This window comes from Somniosus microcephalus, chromosome 20 (assembly GCF_052327205.1).
Source record: "Somniosus microcephalus isolate GS21.2 chromosome 20, FLI_Smic_1.0, whole genome shotgun sequence".
In the NCBI taxonomy this organism is placed as follows: Eukaryota; Metazoa; Chordata; class Chondrichthyes; order Squaliformes; family Somniosidae; genus Somniosus; species Somniosus microcephalus.
Genome location: NC_141006.1, coordinates 36,431,240 through 36,457,125, shown reverse-complemented (window position 1 = coordinate 36,457,125; position 25,886 = coordinate 36,431,240). Strand labels below are relative to the sequence as shown.

Sequence of the window (25,886 nt, the reverse complement as noted above, 5' to 3'; positions counted from 1 at the left end):
GAAGTCACCGCAAGGAAAATACGCAAAGGTACACAAGGTGACCGAACAGGAGTCCGATTCAGACGCTAGCAGTAATGAACTGGCTAGCTTAAGCTGTAATGAACTGGCTAGCTTAAGAGTACTCAACGCTGGTAAGGGTGCAGACCTCCAGACAATTTGGGTCACTCTTCAGATAGAAGGAGTCCAAGTAAAACTGGAATTGGACACTGGATCGGCATTGACGGTCATAAATAAGAAAGATTACGGAAAGTTATTCCAACATATTCCCCTACAGGATACGGGGATTATATTGAAAACATACACGGGGCAAGGAGTGTACCCCATTGGGAAAATAGAGGTTGCAGTGGTCCACAAGGGCGAAGACAGTCAAATAATGGACTTATATGTGATATCTGAAGGAGGTTCTCCACTACTAGGATGGGAGTGGATTAGGAAAATGAATATGGACTGGCATTTCCTACAAACAATAACGAGTGAGAACTCGGTGAAGATAGTCGGCCCAGACTCTGGAACGGATGATGGTAAGCCCAACTCAGGTGCAAAAGACAAAGTTTCAGCACAGAATTCCACTGAGCAACAACAACATAGTTTAACTGTGGATTCTGAGTCTGGCAAGTCTACTGATGTGCCCATTTCTGAGGGACACCGGGCTCGAACTCAACTCCATTTCAAACTACAACAGCAATTAGAACAAATGCTTCGCCGTTTTGAGCAAGAGTTGAATGCAACGAAAGAGTTCTTTGATATAGAGTTGGAGAATCTGGAAAGACAACAGAAGCAGCTGATGGAGAAAATGGAGCAGGAGCACACAAAACGTCTGATGTCAGAGGAGTTAACGGTCAGCCAACTCCTGCATATGCTGAAGGACAGGACTCTGAAATGGGAAAAACTTGAACACGAACTTCAATATTCAAACGAAAGGGGTTCGGAGCTCTCAAAGGTTATTGGAAGAGCTGAGGTGGCAACACAGACTGAGATGACTGCAACAGAGCAGCCCTTGGATGCCAAAAGTACGCTGACTCACGTCAACGTAGAACAACAGACCGCTGAAACAGCTGCTCCGGTAGAGGGATTGAATAGTCCGATCAATCTCCAAAAGAAGTTGAAGTAGTAAAATCTCAAATGAGGTCATTAGTAAACGACTTGCTGAAAGCCCAGAAAAAGCTGGATGAAGAGGTACGCATGAAGAAGTCTCTTCAGGAAAGATGTCGGGACTTGGAACAAAAGCTGGCTAACGCCCAGCTGGGTATGGAGGAAATAGAAGACCCTCTCGCTGGCCTAGATCAGGACGACACCGAATATTACTATGTCCTGTCCTGCCCAACTTGTAACTTCGACTCCCACCATACAGAAATCATGGAGGAGCACCGAAAGTCTACGGAACATCGGGAGAAGGTGGCTCTACTACGGAAAAAGGAGGAAGAGAAGGAGGAACTGCGCATGCAGCTGGCAGCTGACAGTGGAGCCCAGAGAGTCTCCAAGAAGCAGAAAAGGAAAAGTCGAAACAGAAGATGACCCATCTGAACCATTATTACCTCTACCAGATCACACACGTGGTCCCTCCGAACGGAGCCAATTCAGTTCGGAAGTTCAAACTGTTAAATCCATGGAAGGACTATTGAATGAGTCACTCCAGCAACGTGAACCGACTACACCACAGAGATTGAATCTGTGAACTGTTTTCCGCAGAGACTGAATCTGTGATCTGTTTGACATGAAGTTATCTATGTATCTATGTTATTCTGTTATGTAAACCTGAAGTTATATATGTATATATGTTATTACGTTATGTTAAATGGGGAGATGACTGTAAAGCTAGGAAGGGAGGAATGTTGTGTATGTAATATGTGTGCTACTTTGAACCTATGGACAGGACTGCACTACTTGTTGGGCGTAGTGATACGCAGTACCACTCCTGGCCATAGGGGTATAAATAGTACTGTGGGTACTGATCTCCCCTCAGTTCCCGCCTGTGGGCATGAAGTAAAGACCTACGTATAGTCCCTACCTCCAACCAGTAAAGACCTGTTTGAGTTATACGTTTAAGTCTTTGTGTTAATTGTTCAATACAATACACATACTTAACAGCAAGCGTACCTAAAAATGAGGCGCCAACCTGGTGAAGCTATAACACAGGACTACATGCATGTTAAACAGTGGAAACAGTATGCTATTGACAGAGCTAAACGATCCCACAAGCAACGGATCAGAACAAAGCTATGTTGTCCTGCCACATCGAGTTGTGAATGGTGGTGGACAATTAAACAACTAACGGGAGGAGGAGGCTCCATGAACATCCCCGTTCTCAATGAGGGTGGAGCCCAGCACGTGAGTACAAAAGACGAGGCTGAAGCATTCGCAACCATCTTCAGCCAAAAGTGCCGAGTGGATGATCCATTTCGGCCTCCTCCCGAGATCCCCACCATCACAGAAGCCAGTCTCCAACCAACTTGATTCACTCCACGTGATATCAAGAAACGGCTGAGCATACTGGATAAAGCAAAGGTTATGAGCCCTGACAACAATCCGGCTGTCGTGCTGAAGACTTGTGATCCAGAACTAGCCGTGTCTCTAGCCAAGCTGTTCCAGTACAGCTACAACGCTGGCATCTAACCGACAATGTGGAAAATAGCCCAGTTATATCCTGTCCACAAAAAGGACAAATCCAATCCAGCCAATTACCACCCCATCAGTCTACTCTCAATCATCAGCAAAGTGATGGAAGGTGTCGTCGACAGTACTATCAAGCGGCACTTACTCACCAATAACCTGCTCACCAATGCTCAGTTTGGGTTCCACCAGGACCACTCAGTTCCAGACCTCATTGCAGCCTTGGTCCAAACATGGACAAAAGAGCTGAATTCCAGAGGTAAGGTGAGAGTGACTGTCCTTGATATCAAAGCAGCATTTGACCGAGTCTGGCATCAAGGAGCCCTAGTAAAACTGAAGTCAATGGGAATCAGGGGGAAAATCTCAACTGGCTGGAGTAATACCTAGCGCAAAGGAAGATGGTTCTGGTTGTTGGAGGCCAATCATCTCAGCCCCAGGGCATCACTGCAGGAATTCCTCAAGGCAGTGTCCTAGGCCCAACCATCTTCAGCTGCTTCATCAATGAACTTCCCACCACCATAGGGTCAGAATTGGGGATGTTCGCTAATGATTGCCCAGTGTTCAGTTCCATTCGCAAGTCCCCAGATAATGAAGCAGTCCATGCTCACATGCAGCAAGACCAGGATGACATTCAGGCTTGGACCTTGGGCTGATAAGTGGCAAGTTACATTTGCGCCACACAAGTGCCAAGCAATGACTATTTCCAACAAGAGAGAGTCTAAACACCGCCCCTTGACATTCAACGGCATTACCATTGCCGAATCCCCCGCCAACAACATCCTGGGGGTCAACATTGACCAGAAACTTAACTGGACCAGCCACATAAAAACTGTGGCTACAAGAGCAGGTTAGAGGCTGGGTATTCTGTGACGAGTGTCTCATCTCCTGACTCCCCAAAGCCTTTCCACCATCTACAAGGTACAAGTCAGGAGTGTGATGGAATATTCTCCACTTGCCTGGATGACTGCAGCTCCAACAACACTGAACAAGCTCGACACCATCCAGGGCAAAGCAGCCCACTTGATTGGCACCCCATCCACCACCTTAAACATTCACTCCCTCCACTACCGGCGTACTGTGGCTGCAGTGTGTACCATCTACAAGATGCATTGCAGCAACTCACCAATGCTTCTTTGACAGCATCTCACAGACCTGGCATCTCTACCACCTAGAAGGACAAGGGCAGCAGGTGAATGGGAACACCACCACCTCCAAGTTCCCCTTCAAGTCGCATACCATCGTGAGTTGGAAATATATCGCCGTTCCTTCATTGTCGCTGGGTCAAAATCCTGGAACTCCCTCCCGAAAGCACTATGGGAGCATCTTCACCACACAGACTACAGCAGTTCAAGAAGGCAACTTACCACCACCTTCTCAAGGGCAATTAGGGATGGGCAATAAATGCTGGCTTTGCCGGCGACGCCCACGTCCCATGAATAAAAAAAAATTTGATCAGGGTCATTCTGTATGTCAACTCCTTTTACCCGCCATTGATCCATATCCCTTGATACCCTTACCTAACAAAAATCTATCAAACTCAGTCTTGCAAATTTCAATTGACCCAGCATCCTCAGCCTATTGGGAACAGAGATCCAGATTTATTTGTGTGCAAATGGAGGTTTTGCAAACATTTGATGAAATAGCCAAACGTTACAAATTATTTTGCCTGTGACCAAGGGCTATGACAGCAACTGGCATCGTGGGTTATGAAACTGAAAATGTTTGCAGTTATGTGCAGTTTTAGGGAATTGCATGAATCTTTAATAGGATCATATGTAGAATAGGAGACGAGGAAGAAACTATTCAGCAAAACAGAATTAGATTTAGCAAAATGTCTTCAAAGCTAGAGAGCAGCACAGGGCTCAAAAGAATGCATTAGAACCATGGAAAATGCAAGACACAGTTCACATGCTACAGCAGAAGGTGAGACAGTCTAAAAGGCCGTACAACAGCAGAGGCCACCGAGTCCATTTCCTGGAAGCAGTGTAAGGACTGTGGGCAGAAGCAGGAAGAAGGGGGTGAACAAATCTCCCAAATCATTGTCAGCCATGCAGGAATTATAGAAAATGTAATAATTTTGCCTCATAACATTATACATTATACCAAGAATGAGAAGAAGGTCAAGCCGCATACCCAAGCCAAGGGACTGAACAAGAACTAATGATCATCAGTCAGAGAAGGTGACTAATAGTCACTACCACAATTAGATTCAGGCCACTAAACAATAGGCCACTTAAACTCCAGTCAGATTCTAGTGCAACCAGCCAAACAGTTAATTGATCTGAGCAAGTATCACCTTAAACAGGCACACTAGGCTCTCGAAGTGTACATTAGCACTAGCCTGAAGTCTCTGGGATGCTGTAAGATGCATTTAGTGAACCCAGAGAATGGTAAAAATACTATGCAAAATTTGTAGTCATCAACAAGAGCAATAATTTATTTGGAAGCAAGGTCCAGTATAAAAATATACTTACCGTACAAATGGGGCCAGCTAACAGTCTGAATCCAGACCAAGGAAGCCACTCTGTTCTGGACTTATAGACTTTTTACATGCGGATAGCACCCTCTGGTGGTGGTTATTGTGTTAGCAGTGTTTGTATACAGCAGAGGTCAGTTGACCTTTCTTCCTGTTTGACCCGGAAGCAGTTTTCCCAGAAAGAACCTGGCAGTAATGGAGGATCTTCCATGAGGGATTCCATTCTCAATCCAATTGCATCTTATCTCATATGTTAGGCCAGACGCAATATCTGTGAGTATCTTTGTTTGTTAGCATGATAGCAACTTTGTCAGTGTAGTATTTGACAATACTTTGTTTATAAAAGGTTAATATTTGGTAGTTACAGAAGTTAGTCCAAATGTTAGTTAGTTATACAATTAGTCTATTCTACTGTTGTAAATATGTTTATATCTAATGTAATATCTAATGTACAAAACATACTTTGTCTTTGTTTACAGTTTCACAAATTTGTTCAAGTAAAGCTTCAAAACAGCAAACCGGCTTCACGAGGAATTATTTGAATAAGTGTTTAACTTGCTGGATAACTAGATAGGAACACGTCTAGCGAGGCCAGTACACACTCACACTGGTTCAACTCAGGAAAAAAGAGTATCCAGGCTAGTTTGAGGAAGAACTCAAAATATTTGCTAAGCTGAAGATAATTCCAGTACTGTGTTGCCTGCACAGGTGATTCATGCGGGAAACTGAAGCATGTAGAAAACTATGCTCAAATTCCCAGGTGAACTGCAAGCATGAAGAGATCTTCCACAAATCACGAGACTCACAAGTAAATTGGCAATGATTTGGGGGATTAAGCCTGGTAATCATCAATAAGCCTGGAAAGAGGAGAATCTGCAACAACCCTAGAGATTTGAACAGAGCGATAAGTAGTCGCTATGCCATGCTTACGATTGTAAAGCATTCTCCTATTTAAGACAAGCAAAAGTATTCAGTGTTTTGCAGTGTAAAATTTGATGCATTTAACTCTTGGATGAAAAGCGCTCCAATCTTACATGTTTAAAACTCCATATGCCAGATAAGGTTGGCTGCATATGCCCTTTGCTATGCCCAGCATATCAGAAGAATGTCAGCACAGCCAGAATCAAGCAAGGAGTGAAATCCATCACAAATACAACACTGACGTAACTGTCACAGTTGAGGAATCCTCCAGCAATCATAACGGGAAGCTCAGAGATTTCTTAGAAAGATGCCACGGGCAAGATCTCAAATTCCAAGTTAACAAAATTCCATGCTTGTGACACCGATTACAGGTCAAGGTCTGAAACCAGATTCAGAGCTGTTTCAGCACTAGTGAAGCCCACAAATATCACAGGAATCCAACGACACAAGCCCCCTACATTTTTGCAAGCTCAGCGATTTGTGTGAACCACTGAGCCAAGTGAAACTTAAGGATGCAGAATGGTGTTGGCTCAAAACCCACAGCCAAGAATCTGACCAAGACAAGCATCTGGCAACAGCCGATCTAGTATTGAAGTTCTACACTCTACAAACAGAACCCACTGTGCAAGTGAATGTCTCAGAAACAGGTCTCAGAGCAGCACTCACACAGATGGGCAACCAGTACATGTGGAGCACTTATAGATGGGGCTGAATTTTCCAAGCCCCGAGGAGGCGGGACAGATGGTAAACTCAGAGAAAGTGGGGGCGGATGGCAAACCCGCCCCCATCCTGCCTCTGTGCCCTTTTGCTAGGAGGCGGGAAGATGTGCAGCTTCGGGTCCCATCTCCTGGAGGCGGGAAAGGCATTTAATCCTTTTAACTGCCTGTTAACAGCTATTTAACAGGCAGAAAAAAGGATAAGTGCCATTTTACCTTCACAGGTGAAGGTTTCCCAACATTGGAGAACCCCGCTGGGTTGGAGGAGACATGAAGGAGGTCTGCGGGGGTCGGAGGCACCTGGAAGTAAGATGTAGAGGTGAGTGATGGGTGCAAGTGTGGAGTGGTAAGTATGTAAGGTGAGTGATAAGTTTTAAAAAGTGTGCACTTACCTTGTTTTCTTTCTACAGCCTTTAGCTGTGCTGGATCGGGAGAGCCGACATCCTGCTTGTCAATTTCACATAATGGCTGATGGAACCTCTGTTCCAATAATCATGTGAAATTTACAAATTTGAAAGGTTTGATGAGTCCTCACCACAAAGTCTCATCAAACTAAAGAGAATGGCAGTGTTTGACAGCTTCACAGAGCTGTCAAATGCTGTCATTTCTTCTTTCAAGAAGTTTTGACAGATGGCACATCTGACGTTGACGTGATCTGTCAGTGACTTCCTCCCTAATTGGCCTGCTGAGCCTGCAGGGCAGGCTTAACAAGTTCAATCAAGGGAAAATCCCTCTGGTTGGTCAGGCGAGGATGGAGGAGGGACATTGACACGACAAGCATGAGTCCCGCCTCCAACTCGCCTCCATTCACAAAATCCAGCCTAGAGACTCAGTTATACCCAGATTGAAACAGAACCACTGCTAGTAGTATTTGGGCTCAAGAGATTCCATCGATGTACTTGTGGCAGGCCAGTAACTGTACAGACAGATCATAAGCCCTCAGAAATGATAGCGAAAAAACAAGAAACCACTTCATAACACTCCAAAAAAGCTATAAAGGATGTTAATGAGACTTCAGCTATATGGCATACAGGTTGTATATCAGCCAGGAAAACAGATGCAACTTGCTGATACCTTAAGCAGAACATATTTGTTCTTTAGTTCCAAGGACAAGCTGCAGGACAGTCAAGATGATAGAAAACCTGCCTACTGTCGAGCATTGGCTGTATGATATTGAGTCACATATTGCAAGAAATGAAAGGCTTCAAATTCTGAAGAACTTATCTTGAACGATTGGCCATACAGCAAGGAACAGCAGCCAGCTCAGTGACTCTATTCTTTGATTTTATAAATGAACTTAATATCCAATGTGACATCCTTCTTTAGGGGAAGATGAGCGGTCATACCAAAAGCAATGAGAAAGGACATAATGCAGCTCATCCATTCTTCCCACATTGGTTTATGATATGGTTCATGCTTTCTCCCAGCATTTTTGTCTTGTGCTTAACTTCAGACCAAGTCTCCAATGAAACAAAACCTGTACACTTATGTGTGCCGTGAGTAGAACAGCAGGACATGGGATTAAAAGTGCCCCTTTAATTATGGTACATGGTGTAATGGAGATCACATGAGTTGGTCACTATATTCTCCTGTCTTCCCAAAAAGATTGTAAATACTGCACAGTCAGACCAATGTGGACAATCTAAAATAAATAAATGTATTTACAAGATAATACACAGAAGCAGTCAGATACAGCCAAAAACTAGTTGCACAATACTGAAATAGAAATAGAATCAGTCCATAAGTGGTTATAATATCCCCTTTAGAATATGTTTGTTGCAGAGTCTAATAATCTGCCAAGACTTTGGATGAAATATATATTACAGATGTGGTGTTACACATAAGAATTGCAATTCCTATGTCAACTTCACAGGGTTTACAAGTGAACTGAAATAATGCAGCTAAGGAATTCTTTTGTCAAAAAAGTCTTTCAGATCATAGAATCTAATGTTAAGGTGTTAACTATTACATTAGCAACCCTTCACTCCTATGGGACAACTTCCATATCCAAGGATATTTGAAAGATTGTGGTCACAGCCTCTGCTATTTCATCTGACTTTCCTCAGTATTCTGGTATGCATACCATCAGGGAACGATGCCTTTTCCATTTTGAATTAAACACACTTTTCCCAGTCCAACTTCCTTATCTTTAATTATACGATCTCATTGTTCCATCTCCTCCCCTTGTACCCATTCTATGAAAACTGAGGCAAATTATTCATTTATTATTTCTGCCATCCCTTCATTCTCTAAGAGAAGATTGCCTTTTTCAACTCAAAGAGGCCCAAACTCTTTCTTTAAGTTTAGCTATTTTTGATATATTTACAAAATCATCTAGCCATACCTGATCCTGCTATCCTCTAGATATGCTTGACCCTGATATCGAGCAAGAGTCATTAAACAGAGATCAAGGACTGAATTTTCCAAGGTGATAGCGGGTGCGATCGGTGGCGGGTCGGGTGGGAAAGTTATTATTTTTGACAGCGGGTCGGGAACCCACTGTCATTTCACTCCCACGCACCTTTCCCATAGGCATGTCTGCCATCATGGAGCCGATCCGACCTGCAGCAGCAGGGGACCCAATTGAAATCATTATCATGTAGTTGACAGGCACTTAAGAGCCTTTTTCACTTACTTTTTGAATTTCCCTGCCTGGCCACGGGATTCACACAGCTCGGGAACCATGTCTGTCAACCTGAGGCGTGAGTTCCGTGGCCATTGCTCCAGCTGATTACTTGACAGCATGGAAAACAAACCAAAATAAAAAGGTGTTGATTACATCATCTAACAGATTGATGGAGATTCTGTTCTACTTGAAAAGCTACTGGTAAATGTTAATTCAGAAATTCCTGAAAGGATGTAAGTACTACCCTGGATGGTGAGGGAAATATATTTTTCACTGGCCATTCTCAGCTGTTGCCTTCCAACTCAACAGTAATTGCAGTGAATTGACCTGCACTATAAAAAATGACATATACCATTTAAATAAATGTTTGTGTTGTTTCTGGTCAGGTTTTTCTCACAGTAAACTGTGATTGTCCAGTTACATGTTAAATCAAGTCATCAACTGTAACAATTTCATTCTCATCACTCATTCCACTGGTTAAATTTGCTTGCAGTCCCTGAATATGACGAATTTAATTTTTCAGTCTGAGACTTTAGGATGAATTTCTCCAGAGGTTCTCTCACTTGTCCATTGTTAACTTCAACGGAAGAGCTGCAGAAATCCCAGAAACACAATGTAAGCACCACTTACACTGTTTGTCAGGGATTCCACAGCTCTTCTGCTGAATTTGCATAAGATTGTAAATCCACCCCATTAAAATTAAATTTAAAATCTGCTTAATTTTATATATTACCTATACAGACACATCTTTTATTTGTATCAGTTACTGATACAAAATCTATAGATTTGTGACTAAAGCACCAATAACTTCCCAATTAATGTACTTTTTAAATGATGTTCTTGATCGTATTTATAGATGGCGTCATATTACTTAATGATAATAATAGTATTTAAATATTTCTTTGTCACTCATATATAACTTTTATTATATTATTATAGAGTGAATATTCAACACCCACTATGTGAAGTTAAACTTAAAATTTAATGTGGCCATGGCCCCTTTAAGGATCACAGCTAAAAACGCGTCATGAATGATGTCACCAAACCTGCTCTAACTCATTGGGCCTGGTAACGCGCTGGGCAGGCTTAATAGGCCTCATTAAGGTAAGTTCATTTTCTACAGCGGGATGAAGCCAGCAGCGAGGCTGCGATCCACCATGGACACTGGCCGCACCGGACCCACCAAGGTAAAGAAAATTCCAGCCCAAGAATGGAAACCCTGGCTGATTTTTCCCACCCCTCCCTATTCCTGGGTGCTGAGATCAACTGTAGCAACTCTGCTGATACACCGATAGAGAACAGCTAAATCAGCGCAGAACAAAGAACAACAGACCTTTGGTTTTACAATGGTCAAGTAATTTACTAACTCTATCAATGGGAAGGCTAGTGATATGGTTGACAGAGAATCTACATGCTAATTGTTGACAAATGGCTACTTTCAGTGTAGAGTAGAGGATTGCTTGAGACTGATTTTGTATTTCAAATATTGTGCTTTTATTTGCTAGTATGACTAGCAGAAGGATTTATGTACATTTTTGCATTATATCTTTTAGATTTTACTCACAGCTTCCCCTGAAGAATAAATATTCATATATTTCTATGTAAACTGAGGCAAATTACTCAGTTATTTGCCCAGAAATTCGGGTCTCCACGGGTGAGTACGCACGGGGTACTCACCCGTAGGCCCGATGGAAGTGCTGGTTTCCTGCATGCACTGCGCATGCGCAGGAAACTGGCACTTCCGTTCCTCTGAAAGCAGGGGTTCAGAGGTCGAACGCATGCGCGGGGGAGTCTGCGCGTGTGCTTTGAACTTACGTTTTTTTTACAGGTTTTTCCGTGAGGGTAAGTCTTAAGAAATTAGAAATTTAAAAAGCAGGTGTAAGGCCTGCTTTTTACAAGGTAAGTGGTCAATTAATTAAAATTAAAACATTTTTTCCACAGGTTTATTATTTTTAAATACTTTAAAGCAAGGTAAGTTTATTTTTAGCCCCGTCAGAATATAAAATTATTTTTTTCAAAAATTTAAATTATTGTTTAAAATAGTTATTAATGTAATTTATAGTTTATTTTAAAAATGTGATTTAAAAAAAAAAATTATTTGAAGGTTTACTGCTATTTTGGGGCCGTAATATTTATAAGTCTTGACCGCTCTTCCTGTCAAGACTTATGAATGGAGCATTCCCTGCTCCGATTGGCTGCCCATGGCCCACGTGGTCCCAGGGGTCGCTTCGAACTAACTGCGCCCCTGGGACACACAAGCACTGCGCGCCGGCAGCTGGGCCAGGCCCCGGATCGGAATTCCACGGGGCCCTACAGCTCAACTGCCGGCGCGCAAGGTAAGTGCAGGTCGGGGGCTTGCACCCGTGGGAAGCCCCCGACCCGAATTTCTGGGCCATTTCTGCTGTCCCTTCATCCTCCACAAGAAGATTTCCTTTTCAGCAACCTTTACATTTAAGCATTTGCCCCATTCATTTCTATGATGTTGAATTCCTGATCAGCTGCAGAGCACTCAGAGATTTAAAATGACCTTGACCGCACTTGTCTGGCAGTAACACATTTTAACATAGTCATAGCATAAAATCCTCTGAACGTGTCAATCTCCTATTCATGACAAACCATTGCGCTTTAGTACTTTAGGTGGTGATGCCAATAATGTTTTAAGGGGGAAAAATTCAGTTGCTTTGCGCCTCCCGTTAGTGCCCTCTTAGGCGCGGCACCGCCTCCCGTGAAATTCAGCGGGAGGTTAGCGGTGGTGCTAACCGTTAGTGCTCTGCGGCGCTGTGTCACCGGCGATGACGTCATCACCGTGCACAGTGCCCCACTCACGCCCCGGCCACAACCTTTGGTAGCACCCCCGGATGTACCGCCGGACGCTATGTCAGACGGGGTCAGGGGGGCCAACCTGCAGCCGGAGCGGCGCTAATTAAAGGCGAGGTGCCGAGCGGCCAATTTTGTTGCTGGCCGCCTGCCAGCACCTGCCTCCGCTGCCGTCCCCGGCTTCCTTACCCGTTCCCCCCCCCCAACGGAGTGTCAGCTGTGCTCCATGAGCCCGGCACTTCTCTTGAGTGCCGGGCTCTTTTGCTGCACTCCCGATCCCCGGGGGCCCAGCTGGGCCCCGGGTCGCGCTGCGCAAGGCCCCTCGCCTTTAAGAAGACCTGCAATACTGCGGCACGATGCACCGGCGCTGGTCGCGTGGCGCCGCGGCACATAGCGCCGCGATATTCCCTCGCAGCATCCCAAGAGGGAGGCGGTGTGCTTCCAGTAGCGCCCCGCTCCCTCTTGGGCCACTACGACTCAATTATGGTTGTGGGGGCGCTAATTTTTCCGGGAGTAGCGCCCCGGCGAAATTAGCGCCCCAAAGGGAGCGCGACTCAATTTTTCGCCCTGAGTCTATTCAGTCCACCAACGAAATAATAAAGCTGATTTCATCCGTGAAAAGGAATGCAGTTATTATTAAACTTACTGCTGCAGTAAGCAGGCAAAGTTTACTATGGTTTGTTGTAGGATAGATTTCCTTGTAGACCAAATTCAAAAGTTCCTACACGTGGGTTGATGTTTGTGTGGAGCCAATTGACAAATTTATTGAAAAAAAATGAAATGTATTGTTGAGTAATATCTGTCTAGTTTTTCTCTGTATCCACGGAAATTGTAAAGATAGCAGGGAATTGCAATTTATTAATGGTTGTCATAGAAACCCTAGCAAGTTGGTATTGCCTATCGACGGTTTGGGAATTGTATGTGGGACGGGGAAGAGCGGTTTCAAGCCTCCCGAGGAGGGAGCGGTAAGTGACTGTATCACATGAACATGGTGAGGTCTCAATTCTGCGGGGATTATGTGTATCTAGTTCTATTTAATGACATTGGGGTAACTGAAGGGAGAGCAATTTTGCAGGACAATATATTTTAAAAACAATACATCTTCCAGACAGGCAGAAAAGTTTTGCATTCTTTTGAATAACTTTTCCCCTCTTATTTTCTCCCTCCAAGTTCTCCATCAACATCCAAGTTCTCCTTCGTTAGGAAAATGGGACTTGCACAGCCAATGTAAGCATAGGAATCCCAAAATTGACTAGGATTTGCACTAGGGGAGGCCCAGTATTAAAACACTATACCATGTCCTGAGCTTATATTCAATTGTTGTCTTACTTCAACACTACACTCTGGTTTATAATTTCTAAGGTCTCTCTGGTGTAGCGGGGACTGTTGGTAAACCATTTAACTGTAGTGTAATTAGTGGGATTGATTGATTTAATTTAAATTCAATTAATTAAAGGGTAAGTCATGGCAGGACAGCCCGGCCACGTGATATGCTCCTCCTGCGATATGTGGGAACTCAGGGACACTTCCTGTGCCCCTGACAACTACATGTGCAGGAAGTGCATCCAGCTGCAGCTACTGACAGACCGCATTGTGGCACTGGAGCTGCAATTGGATGCATACTGGAGCATTCGCAATGCTCAGGACATCGTGAATAGCACGTTTACAGAGTTGGACACACCGCAGGACAGGAAGAAAGGGAATGGGTGGCCAACAGGCAGAGTACTAGGCGCAGGCAGGTAGTGCAGGGGTCCCCTGTGGCCATCCCCCTCTCCAACAGATACACCACTTGAGTACTGTTGGGGGGGATGGCTTATCAGAGGAAGGCAGCAGCAGCCAACTTCCTCGCACCAGGGGTGGCTCTGCTGCACAGAATGGGAGGAAAAAGAGGGGTAGAGCTATGGTAATAGGGGATTCTATTGTAAGGGGAATAGATAGGCGTTTCTGCGGCCGCAAAAGAGACTCCAGGATGCTGTGTTGCCTCCCTGGTGCAAGGGTCAAGGATGTCTCCGAGCGGCTGCAGAACATCTTGGAAGGGGAGGGTGAACAGCGAGTTGTCATGGTGCATATAGGCACCAGCGATATAGGTAAAAAGCGGGATGAGGTCCTAAAAGCGGAATATAGGGAGTTAGGAGGTAAATTAAAAAACAGGACCTCAAAGGTAGTAATCTCAGGATTGCTACCAGTGCCACGTGCTAGTCAGAGTAGAAATAGAAGGATACTTCAGATGAATACGTGGCGAGAGGAATGGTGCCAGGGGGAAGGATTCAAGTTCCTGGGACATTGGAACCGGTTCTGGGGGAGGTGGGACCAGTTCAAACCGGACAGTTTGCACCTGGGCAGGGCTGGAACCGATGTCCTAGGGGGAGTGTTTGCTAGTGCTGTGGGGGAGGGTTTAAACTAAAATGGCAGGGGGTTGGGAACCTGAGCAGGGAGACAGAGGAAAGGGAAACAAGGATAAAAGCAAAAGATAGGAAGGAGAAAAACAAAAGCGGCAGTCAGAGAAATCAACGGTTTAAATCAAACGTGGCCACAGTAAATAATAATTCTAATAGGTCTAAGAGCATTAAAAAAATAAGCCTGAAGGCTTTGTGTCTTAATGTGAGGAGCGTTTGTAATAAGGTGGATGAATTGGCTGCGCAAATAGAGGTAAACAAATATGATTTGGTTGGGATTACGGAAACGTGGCTCAAGGATGGCCAAGACTGGGAACTCAACATCCAGGGGTATTCGATATTCAGGAAAGATAGGCAAAAAGGAAAGGGGGGTGGGGTAGCATTACTGGTTAAAGAAGGGATTAACACAATTGCAATGAAGGATATTAGCTCTGATGATGTGGAATCTGTATGGGTAGAATTGAGAAATACTAAGGGGAAAAAAACGTTAGTGGGAGTGGTATATAGACCTCCAAACAGTAAGGCGGAGGTTGGGGATGGCATTAAAAGGGAAATTAAAGAAGCATGCAATAAGGGCACAGCAGTCATCATGGGTGACTTTAATCTACATATAGATTGGGCTAACCAAATTAGTAGCAATACTGTGGAGGAGGAATTCCTGGAGTGTTTATGGGATGGTTTCCTGGACCAATATGTCGAGGAACCAACCAGAGATCAGGCCACCTTAGACTGGGTATTATGTAAGGAGAAAGGATTAATTAGCAATCTTGTTGTATGAGGCCCCTTGGGTCGGAGCGAACATAATATGATCGAATTCTTCATTAAGATGGAGAATGAAGTAGCTGACTCAGAGACTAGGGTCCTCAATTTAAATAAAGGAAACTACGATGGTCTGAGGAGTGAGTTGGGTAGGATTGATTGGGGAATGGCACTCAAAGGGTTGACAGTGGATAGGCAATGGCAAACATTCAAAGACCGAATGGATGAGCTACAGAATTTGTTCATCCCAGTTTGGCATAAAAATAAAACAAAAAAGGTGACTCAACCGTGGCTAACAAGGGAAATTAGGATAGCGTAAGATCCAAGGAGAGGACATATAAATTGGCCAGAAAAAGCAGCAAACCTGAGGATTGGGAGCAGTTTAGGATTCAGCAAAGGAGGACAAAGGGATTAATTAAGAGGGGGAAAATAGAATATGAGAGTAAGCTGCAGGGAACATAAAAACTGACTGTAAAAGCTTTTATAGATATGTGAAGAGAAAAAGATTGGTGAAGTCAAGCGTAGGTCCCTTGCAGTCAGAATCAAGGGAATTTATAATGGGGAACAAAGAAATGGCTGACCAACTAAATACATATTTTGGTTCTGTCTTCACAAAGAAGGACACAAATAACCTCCCAGAGATGCTGGGGAACATAGGGTCTGATGAAAGGGTGAACTGAAAGAAATCAGTATTTGTAGGGAAATGGTGTTCGGAAAATTGATGGGACTGAAGGCCGATAAATCCCCAGGGCCTGATAATCTACATCCCAGGGTACTTAAGGAAGTGGCCCTAGAAATAGTAGATGCATTGCTGGTCATCTTCCAGAACTCGATAGACTCTGGAACAGTACCCATGGATTGGAGGGTAGCTAATGTTACCCCACTATTCAAAAAAGGTGGTAGAGAAAAAGTGGGGAATTATAGACCGGTAAGCCTGACATCGGTAGTGGGGAAAATGCTAGAGTCCATTATAAAAGATGTAATAGCAGAGCACTTGGAAAGCAGTGACAGGATCGGACAAAGTCAACATGGATTTACAAAAGGTAAATCATGCTTGACTAATCTACTGGAATTTTTTGAGGATGTAACTGGTAAAATAGATAAGGGAGAACCAGTGGATGTGGTGTATTTGGACTTTCAGAAGGCTTTCGAAAAGGTCCCGCATAAGAGATTAGCGTGCAACTTAAGACACATGGGATTGGCGGCAAGGTATTGACTTGGATAGAGAACTGGTTGGCGGACAGAAAGCAAAGAGTTGGAATAAACGGGTCATTTTCCGAGTGGCAGGCAGTGACTAGTGGGGTACCGCAAGGATCGGTCCTAGGACCCCAGCTGTTCACAATATATATTAATGACCTGGACGAGGGAATTGGATGTAATATCTCCAAATTTGCAGACGACACAAAGCTGGGTGGGAGGGTATGCTGTGAGGAGGATGTCATGACACTCCAGTACAATTTGGACAGGTTGGGTGATTGGGCAGAAACATGGCAAATGCACTATAATGTGGATAAATGTGAGGTTATCCACTTTGGTGGCAAAACAGGAAGGCAGATTATTATTTGAATGGCAATAGATTGGGAGAAGGGGAAGTGCAAAAAGACCTGGGTGTTCTTGTGCACCAGTCGCTGAAGGTAAGCATGCAGGTGCAGCAGGCGGTTAAGAAGGCAAATGGTATGTTGGCCTTCGTAGCAAGAGGGTTCGAGTACAGGAACAAGGATGTCTTGCTACAGTTGTACAGGGCCTTGGTGAGGCCGCACCTTGAGTATTGTGTGCAGTTTTGATCGCCTTATCTGAGGAAGGACGTTCTTGCCATGGAAGGAGTGCAGCGAAGATTCACCAGGTTGATACCTGGGATGGCAGGAATGACGTATGAGGAGAGATTGTGTCGATTGGGCTTATACTCACTGGAGTTTAGAAGATTGAGAGGGGATCTCATCGAAACCTATAAAATTCTGTCAGGCCTGGACAGACTAGATGCAGGAAGGATGTTTCTGATGGCCGGGGAGTCCAGAGCCAGGGGTCATAGTCTAAGGATAAGGGGTAAGCCAATTAGGACTGAAATGAGGAGGAATTTCTTCATCCAGAGAGTGGTGAACCTGTGGAATTCTCTGCCACAGATGGCGGTGGAGGCCAGTTCATTAAATATATTCAAGAAAGAGTTGGATATATTTCTTAAGGCTAAAGGGATCAAGGGATATGGGGAGAAGGCAGGGACAAGGTACTGAATTTGGATGATCATCCATGATCTCATTGAATGGCGGAGCAGGCTTGAAGGGCCGAATGGCCTACTCCTGCTCCTATCTTCTATGTTTCTATATAGCTTTAAGTATTTTCTAATTTGGTAACTGAGAAACACAATTTGAATCATTTGTACTGACGCTCTCATTGACGATATGAATACTCTGCTGGTATGCTCTCAGCTTTGGCAGAGATTTTTAATGCATGACAGTTTTGGATTGACAGATAGCAGCAAAAAAGATGCTGCTTCATAATCAATGTAAACCATGAGTTATCAACGTCAAAATGTGATGTTAGCTCAGCCCATTCTAGGGTGCCTCCACATGACGTAAATGTCAGGTCTCCTTAATATTGTAACACAGAGCCCTTTAGAAGAGGGAAAGCCTTTGCAAACAACAACTTGTATTTATATAGTGCCTTTAACAACAACAACTTGTATTTGTATAGTGCCTTTAACGCAGTAAAACATCCCAAGGCGCTGCACAGGAGTATTGTAAGACAAAAGTTTGACACCGAGCCACATGAGGAGAAATTAGGGCAGGCGACCAAAAGCTTGGTCAAAGAGGTAGGTTTTAAGGAGCGTCTTAAATTTGGAAAGAGAGCTAGCGAGACAGAGGTTGAGGGAGTGACTTCCAGAGCTTAGGGCCTAGGCAGCTGAAGGCACGGCCACCGATGGTTGAGCGACTATAATCAGGGAAACTCGAGGGCAGAATTTGAGGAGCGCAGATATCTCGGGGGGATGGGGGGGCTGGAGGAGGTTACAGAGATAGGGAGGGGCGAGGCCATGGAAGGATTTGAAAACAAGGATGAGAATTTTGAAATTGAGTCATTGCTTAACCGGGAGCCAGTGTAGGTCAGCGAGCACAGGGATGATGGGTAATCAGCTTTATTATTTAGTTTAAGGTAGAAAAACATCCCAAGGTGCTTCATGGAACCAGCGAAGCCGCAACCTCTACTGCCTAGGAGGACAAGGGCAGCAGGCGCATGGGAACACCATCACCTGCAAATTCCCCTCCAAGTCACACACTATCCTGACTTGGAAATTATTCGCTGTTTCTTCGTCGCTGGGATAAAATCCTGGAACTCCGTCCTTAACAACACTGTGGGAGTACCTGCACCACACAGAGTGCAGCGGTTCAAGAAGGCGGCTCACCAACACTCAAGGGGAATTAGGGATGGGCAATAATTGCTGGCCTTGCCAGTGACGCCCAGATCCCAGGAATGATCCAATGAGAATTAAACCATGGATTTATGTAAATACATTTTCATAAGATTTTCTGAGTGCTTTTTTCATGAAAATGTTGCCCCTTTAACTGACAAACACAAACTCAGGATCTTGCCAAACAGTTTGGGTGCATTTAGCACAAAAAATTGAAAATCAGCGAAGGATTTAAATCCTAGATTCAACATTGTGTTATTCATAAGTGACTAGCTGCGTGGTATAGGAACTTCTAAAGCAAGATAATGAGTTTAAAAAAAATCCAAACAAAGGAATCAGAAATCTATGATGCTTTCATTTTTTGATTAAAAGCAAAGAACCAGTAACTAAAAAAATGAGAAAAACAGCTGATCCTAATGGGCCAGATTGCAGCATCTTCTGAAATGTACAGTGCAATTCACAGCAGTACTTGCAGCCAAATTCTCAAATCCATACAATCTGAGTTTGCTCCCGTCAGCATGTATAGTTGCAAAGAAAGATTATGAGGAGTCTATAAATTTCTCAAGCGCTCATGATTTAAAAAAAACCTATACACTTTGGGCCACCTTAGCAGGGTGGTGTCCCCTTTAAGACATTTGTGCTAATTTTTCCCAGATCATTTCAACTCATGAATTTTATCATTAGATAAATCTCTTAAAAAATCAACCAGTTTGCTGAAATACAGTGTTAGCTTTAAAAGAAAAACTGTTTTGTTATATTGTGCTCCTTTTCAGTAATCAATTTCAGATACTGTGGTAAAGATAGTTTTAAAGAAATAATTCTATGAACAGTTTGAAAAGCACAGCTTAAAAGTAAGACAAAAATCAATACCTATGCATGTGGGTGGATCAGGCTGCCAGAAGAATCTATTGTCAATCTGGACACACGTGATGGCAGCTGCTCCTTGTAGGGCATATCCAGGGTCACACTGAAATACGACTGAATCTCGAGGCTCCCTGCTGTCTCCACTCCGACTGCCGTTCTGAGGAACCCCAGGATCATTACACGAAGTAGCTGTGGAAACTGCAACAGTTTGCAATGGTTAAAGATCTTGGCCAAAATAATTTCAAAGTTATTGTAGATGCTGTTTAGCCACACCACTGCTAATTACAATGTGCCCGCCTTAATACCTTAACACGCATGCGCGCGCACACACATATTGGCCATTGAGCTTCATAACAGATTTTACTGTATCAGGGGTGTGTGGGAGCGGATTGGCTGCTGCTGCACTGAGATAACCAGAGGTGTTAAAATCCCCTGTGGTTCACACTGGGGTAGAACACATTTTTAATTGGATTTTGATATAAACATAAAAAACAGCATCTCGCATATATTAGAGAGACAATAGCATTTGGCTTAGGTGGGTGTCACAAAACTAGAGGGGTCCACATGACACGGAGGGAAGCTCAAAGTATTTTATTTATTCATTCGTAGGATATGGGTGTTGCTGGCAAGACCAGCATTTCTTGCCCATCCCTAGTTGCCCTTGAGAAGGTGGTGGTGAGCCGCCTTCTTGAACCGCTGCAGTCAGTGTGGTGAACGTACTCCCACAGTGCTGTTAGGGATGGAGTTCCAGGATTTTGACCCAGCGACAATGAAGGAATGGTGATATATCTCCACGTCAGTGTGGTGTGTGATGCAGAGGGAAACTTGGAGGTGATGGTGTTCCCATGCGCCTGCTGCCCTTAACTTTCTAGGTGGTGGAAGTTGTAGGTTTGGGAGGTGCTGTCGAATGACTGCTTATACAGTTTTCAAACTTTCCTGTACCTGTTTTGCTGTTGGGCCTCATATTGCCTGTTCCTATCACCCGTATCTCTTTTCCCACTGCCATCATACCTTTGCTGTGCATCTTGAAGCCACATAGAAAGAGAGGCAGGAATTTTTGTCAGGTTAAGGTCGTCAAAGGGAGGGTTTTATTGGGGAAAACTAAATGTAGGCCTTTAAAAGGGATTGTTTTACTAAAAACGAGTACGCTTTCTTTTATTGGGTTAAAATACTTCACAACGCTCACTCTGTATCTGCTATTACAATACTACATGCGCAGTTTAATACATTAATGGTTGGTTCTTCCCAAATCTTATGTTGCCGGAGCTCCTGGTGGATTTTTAAACTGCTATTTAAGAGAACTGCAGCTGTTGCTCCTGCTGGCTGAGTCTCACGTGGACGTGAATACCAGCACTAGGCATGGTCCGTCTTTGAATTAATCAGGCACAGCTGGCATATCTACTGCAAGCACAGCATTGTCAGGAACACAATACAAATGATTATATACACCATTTTTTTTGGTAAGGGGGCTGTCTCACTCATCACACAACTGTGAGACTGTGAGTTTAATGATTGCTTTCCTTTGCTGCCTCTGTGCTTCAGGCATGACTGAGCTTGTAGTGATGTAGCAATCTGGAGAGGATTCACAAAGCAGACCCGTCGTTTGGACTGGAAGCCATCCAGAATGCCCCAGCTCCGCTACTTACTGTGCATTCATTGAAACAGAGTATGTACTTACTTGAGTTTATCAACACAGCTGCTTAAAAAAAAAGCCTTTCTGGTAATAATATCACTTTTTACTTTAAAGGGGCATGGTCTTCACAAAAATGTGTTTGCAAACCATCATTTGTTTGATAAAAGAGACCATTCATGATGATGTCATCAGCAAGTGACATGATGATGTATTTAGTCAGCACTTACTGGACCACATTGTCCGAGTTAGCTACTGCTATTAATTCAGCTCCTGCACAATCTGGCTCAGCAACTCCCCAAGCCAGCTCTCCTTAATTGCAAAAATGTTCTTCAAAATTTTCTTCGAGAGATTTATATGCAAGAACAACTCTGTTGGTCAGATTTATTCTTAAATGGGTCATTTCCTCCCCTCCCGCACCGCCGAGTTTTATTTGTTAGTTCTAATTGTGTTGTCTACTATTGCCTTGCTGTGACGGTGGCAGAATGACCTTCTCCCAGTCTCTGCTGATACCCGGAGGCATAGGAGAGCAACCTGGGGTGCTCTTCCCTCGAATTTGCCCTTCATCTCTGTCAGGAAGCTCCTCATCATTCTCCTGACAAAGAATAAAGACTTGCATTTCTATAGTGCCTTTCACGACCACCAGACATCCCAAAGTGCTTTACAGTAGGAAACGTGGTAGCCAATCTGCACATAGCAAGCTCCCACAAACAGCAATGTGATAATGACTAGTTAATCTGTTTTAGTGATGTTGGTTGAGTGATAAATATTGGCCCAGGACACTGGGGATGATTCCCCTGCTCTTCTTCGAAATAGTGCCATGGGATCTTTTACGTCCACCTGAGAAAGCAGACGGGGCCTCGGTTTAGCGTCTCATCCGAAAGACGGCACACCTCCGACAGTGCATCACTCCCTCAGTACTTCAGTGGAGTGTCGGCCTAGATTTTTGTGCTCAAGTCTCTGGAGTGGGGCTATGAACCCACAACCTTCTGGCTCAGAGGCGAGAGTGCTACCAACTGAGCCACGACTGACGCAATCACTGTGGTCAATCATTGGCAATCACTATGGTCATAAATCCATATTCTGCCCCTCCATGGCACCATGTATTGGCACAGGAGCCCACTGTAGCACTGGGTTGCCACAGTTTAATATCTTTAAGAAATGTAATTGTTAATTACCCATTCCTTTATTTATTTGAGCACTTTTTAAAAATCCCATTTTAGATATGACTCCTATCCCTCAGGGTCAGGTACATTTGCTGCCATGGAAACACTGCTGAACGTCATTCATGGGTGACTATGCACTTGCAGTATCCTAAGTCCACCTTCACTGAAAATTTTGGTCTGTGATAGATAGCAAGAGCCTCCTTTAGCTTTTTATCACTTCCACCCAGGGGCCAGTAGCTAAAAATGGCAGATTGTTAGCAACAGAATCGTAATACTGTACTGGCTATCTGAACACTAACCTATCCTCGTAGTTAAATGTGGTATATAACGTTTTATAGTCAGCCTGCTCTGTGGTATTATAATCTTCCGCACTTAATGCAATTACAGGGGTCATTCCAAAATCTCATTTCCAGTAGGGAAGCCAGGCTTGCAAAGAGCAGGAGTTGGCGATAGGGCTACAACAATGTAGGCCTGATTCTCCAAACCCTCTTCCTGGGGGAGTGGGATCACTGAATTCTCCCTTACAGACTTTCAGCTTACATGCTTTCTGCTGTTCCTCTGCCTATTGGTCATCTTCCGGTTAAAGCGCAAATGAGCAATCTCCATAAATTAAAAACTTTTTAAATATATTTTTCTCACATACACTGTTACGCTTTTTATAAAATGAATAATGAACCTTCATCATCTTATTTGTATTTAAATAATTAGGTTGTCAATCGCTTTGACCGCTTAATCTAGCCAGCTCACATCCCTCCACCCTGTCTCCAACTGGAGTCAACCACATCTTATCACTGCACTATAAGCTGCCTGAGAAACCAGCCAGGCTGGGTCCGTTCTGCAGTTCATTCAGCCCGTCCATATTCAATATAGGATCTCTGGTATGGTAGCAGGAGTACTATCCCATCTGTTACAGTATTAATACATTTTTTATTAAGAATTACTTGTGGGGTTTTATTTTTCAGTAGTAGCATCACTGTTCCACCATTGAAAACAATGTCAAATTATGGTATGCTCCTCCTTTAAGACATGGATATTGGTTTTTAAAGGAAGGCACAGTAAAATAATACTATTTGGAAAGAAGAAAGTTAAAGGGCCTTTTATGCCCTTCCTAGAAGGAACTTTTAATGTACACTTTTTTAATTAAAAGCTCAATCTGGTTGTGGGATTTATACTTTGAAGCTGCTGACACAAAAGGCTAAGCAATCACCTGATCTACTCTGTACCTTAACTTCTATTTTGAGTGACATCGCTATAAAAATGTATTACAGGAAACTCTCTTAACCGGCAAAATTCAGGAGTAGGTTCAGGTAAGTTTTACTATATATTAGTGGCCGTGTAACCGGGGTTCCTGGATCTGTGGCCGTGTAACCGGGGTTCCTGCACCTGTGGCCGTGCAACAGGGACTCCTGGATCTGTGGCCGTGTAACCGGGACTCCTGCACAAGTGCCGTGTAACCGGGGCTCCTGCACCTGTGGCAGTGTACGGGGCTCTCGTACCTTGGTAAGTATACCTCTCTGTAATCCGGACTTTTTGATCAACTGGCACCACGCCGGTCCCGTCGGTGCCGGATAAAAAAAGAGTTTCCTGTGTCAGCACATAGACTACCTTGATAATGGATCTTGGCTGCAGCAAATACAACACTAGATGGCTCCAATCAAATAGGAAGGTGTTCTGTGCCCTCACACGGCAGAACAGAGTTCCTCTTACAATATTACAACTCTCATTTTATGTGCATACAACAATGAATGGTTCTTCCAGTGTCAGTGAAATATTGGAATGTTAAAATGTGTTCCTTCATAAAAATGTGCTTCCTTTCAGATTAAACTGTATTGCTTCTCACGCGATTCAATTTTAAGCTTATTCATTCGTATTTCCCTCGAGACTTACTTAGGCAAATTCAGGTTCAAGTGAATGGGATCAATTGTGCTGAATGAAATGTGTAATAGAGTAGGTGAGGAAATTTCAATCCTCTTATATTTTCTGTCCTTCTTCAGCTTTCACAGTCCTTTCTGTTGCCCAAGCAAAGGCTACAGCTTTTTAATAATTATATAGGTTCACTATGATTGATTTTGGCTACAAATATTGAAAATCTTTCCTGAAAAGTGCAGTAATTAATTTACCATTTTAGCAATTGTGTAATCTGAAGCACTTTTGACATACACAAGTATTTGTTAAAACATTCCACCCAATGATATTCTAATCTGCTGCACAACAAGAAGTTAATATTTCTATTTGAATATTAAAATTAGATTATTGCTACTCGCAGATTCAGACTCTGCAAAATTAGGTTATCCCGCTCAAGCACCAGGTCATTACCATAATTATCAGCTCTTCGGTGAGGGCTTCCAAATCACTGAATAAAATAATAATTATATATGAATTGAAATTCTGCTTCAGAAACACTACAATGAAAAGAGAGAACTTCATGGCTCCAGACTTGAATTCAAATCTTAGGCTCGGTTGTTGATGCTTCAGTGCCCACTCTTGTTTGTACCATACTCCAGGGCCTAAAGGCCCAAACCTGCCAGTACTGAATGGAAGACATCTGCAACACGGATAAGGTGTGCAGACCAAACTGTAGTGCATAGAAGCTTAACTCCAACTGCACTATAGACAGTGCAGTGCGTGAGCTGGAAATCTTTTTGAAAAAACAGCCAACCCAGGCAGCTTGACATTTCCGGCAATCTAAGGATTCACACATACACTGTTTAGTTTATTTAGATACAAAGGACTGAGGAGGCATATGTACATTGCTAGTCATGTTTTGACATTTGGAATGTGAAATAACAGACAGTGCAGGCACCTCAAACATGCAGGCACAATACATGCAGTGATGTCCGAGAGGTGAGGAACACGTGGACCTCAGAGATGTGATACAAGGACCTCTCAGACCTTGGACATTGTTAGGACAGCTGCAGCAATATAGAGAGTGCAGAAACATGGAGAGTGGAAGGGTTTCAGAGCCTAGGAGGCAGGGAGAGTGCAGTGATCTTGGAGGCTTATAGTACTGAGGCAGCCCGGAGGCACGAAAGGTGCTGGGACCTCAGAGGGGTCGAAAATGGAGGACGTTAGAAACATGAAAGACGCAGGAATCTTGGAAAACTGGAGGGCACAGCGATCTCAGATGTGTGAAAGGCACGTGTATTTTAGAGAGATAGTCTCCAAGATAAAAAAAGAAATGATTTTTGGGCAAGCAATTGATAACATCAGAGTCAAAGGCCAGAATTTTCCGGGGTGGTAGCGAGCGCGATTGGTGGCAGGTCGGGTGGGAAAGATGTTATTTTTGACAGTGGATCGGGAACCCGCTGTCATCTCGCTCCCACGCGCCTTGCCTCCAGGCGAGTCTGTCATCGTGGAGACGACCCAACCGGCATAGGCGGGTGACCCAATTGAGATGATTATCAGGTAGTTTACAGGCACTTTTGAGCCTTGTTTCACTTACTTTTTAAATTTCCCTGCATGACCACGGGATTCACGCAGCTCGGGAACCACGTCTGTCAACCTA

General features: G+C 43.8%; 1 protein-coding gene across 1 annotated transcript in view; it reads right to left on the bottom strand.

Moving 5' to 3' along the window:
• csmd2 (CUB and Sushi multiple domains 2) overlaps window positions 1-25,886 on the bottom strand; it is an 807,040-nt gene that overhangs the window by 349,777 nt on the left and 431,377 nt on the right. Inside the window, exon 22 of the mRNA XM_085962435.1 lies at window positions 19,592-19,783. Coding sequence (XP_085818561.1) covers window positions 19,592-19,783 — 192 coding nt within the window. The remainder of the gene's footprint in view (window positions 1-19,591; window positions 19,784-25,886) is intronic.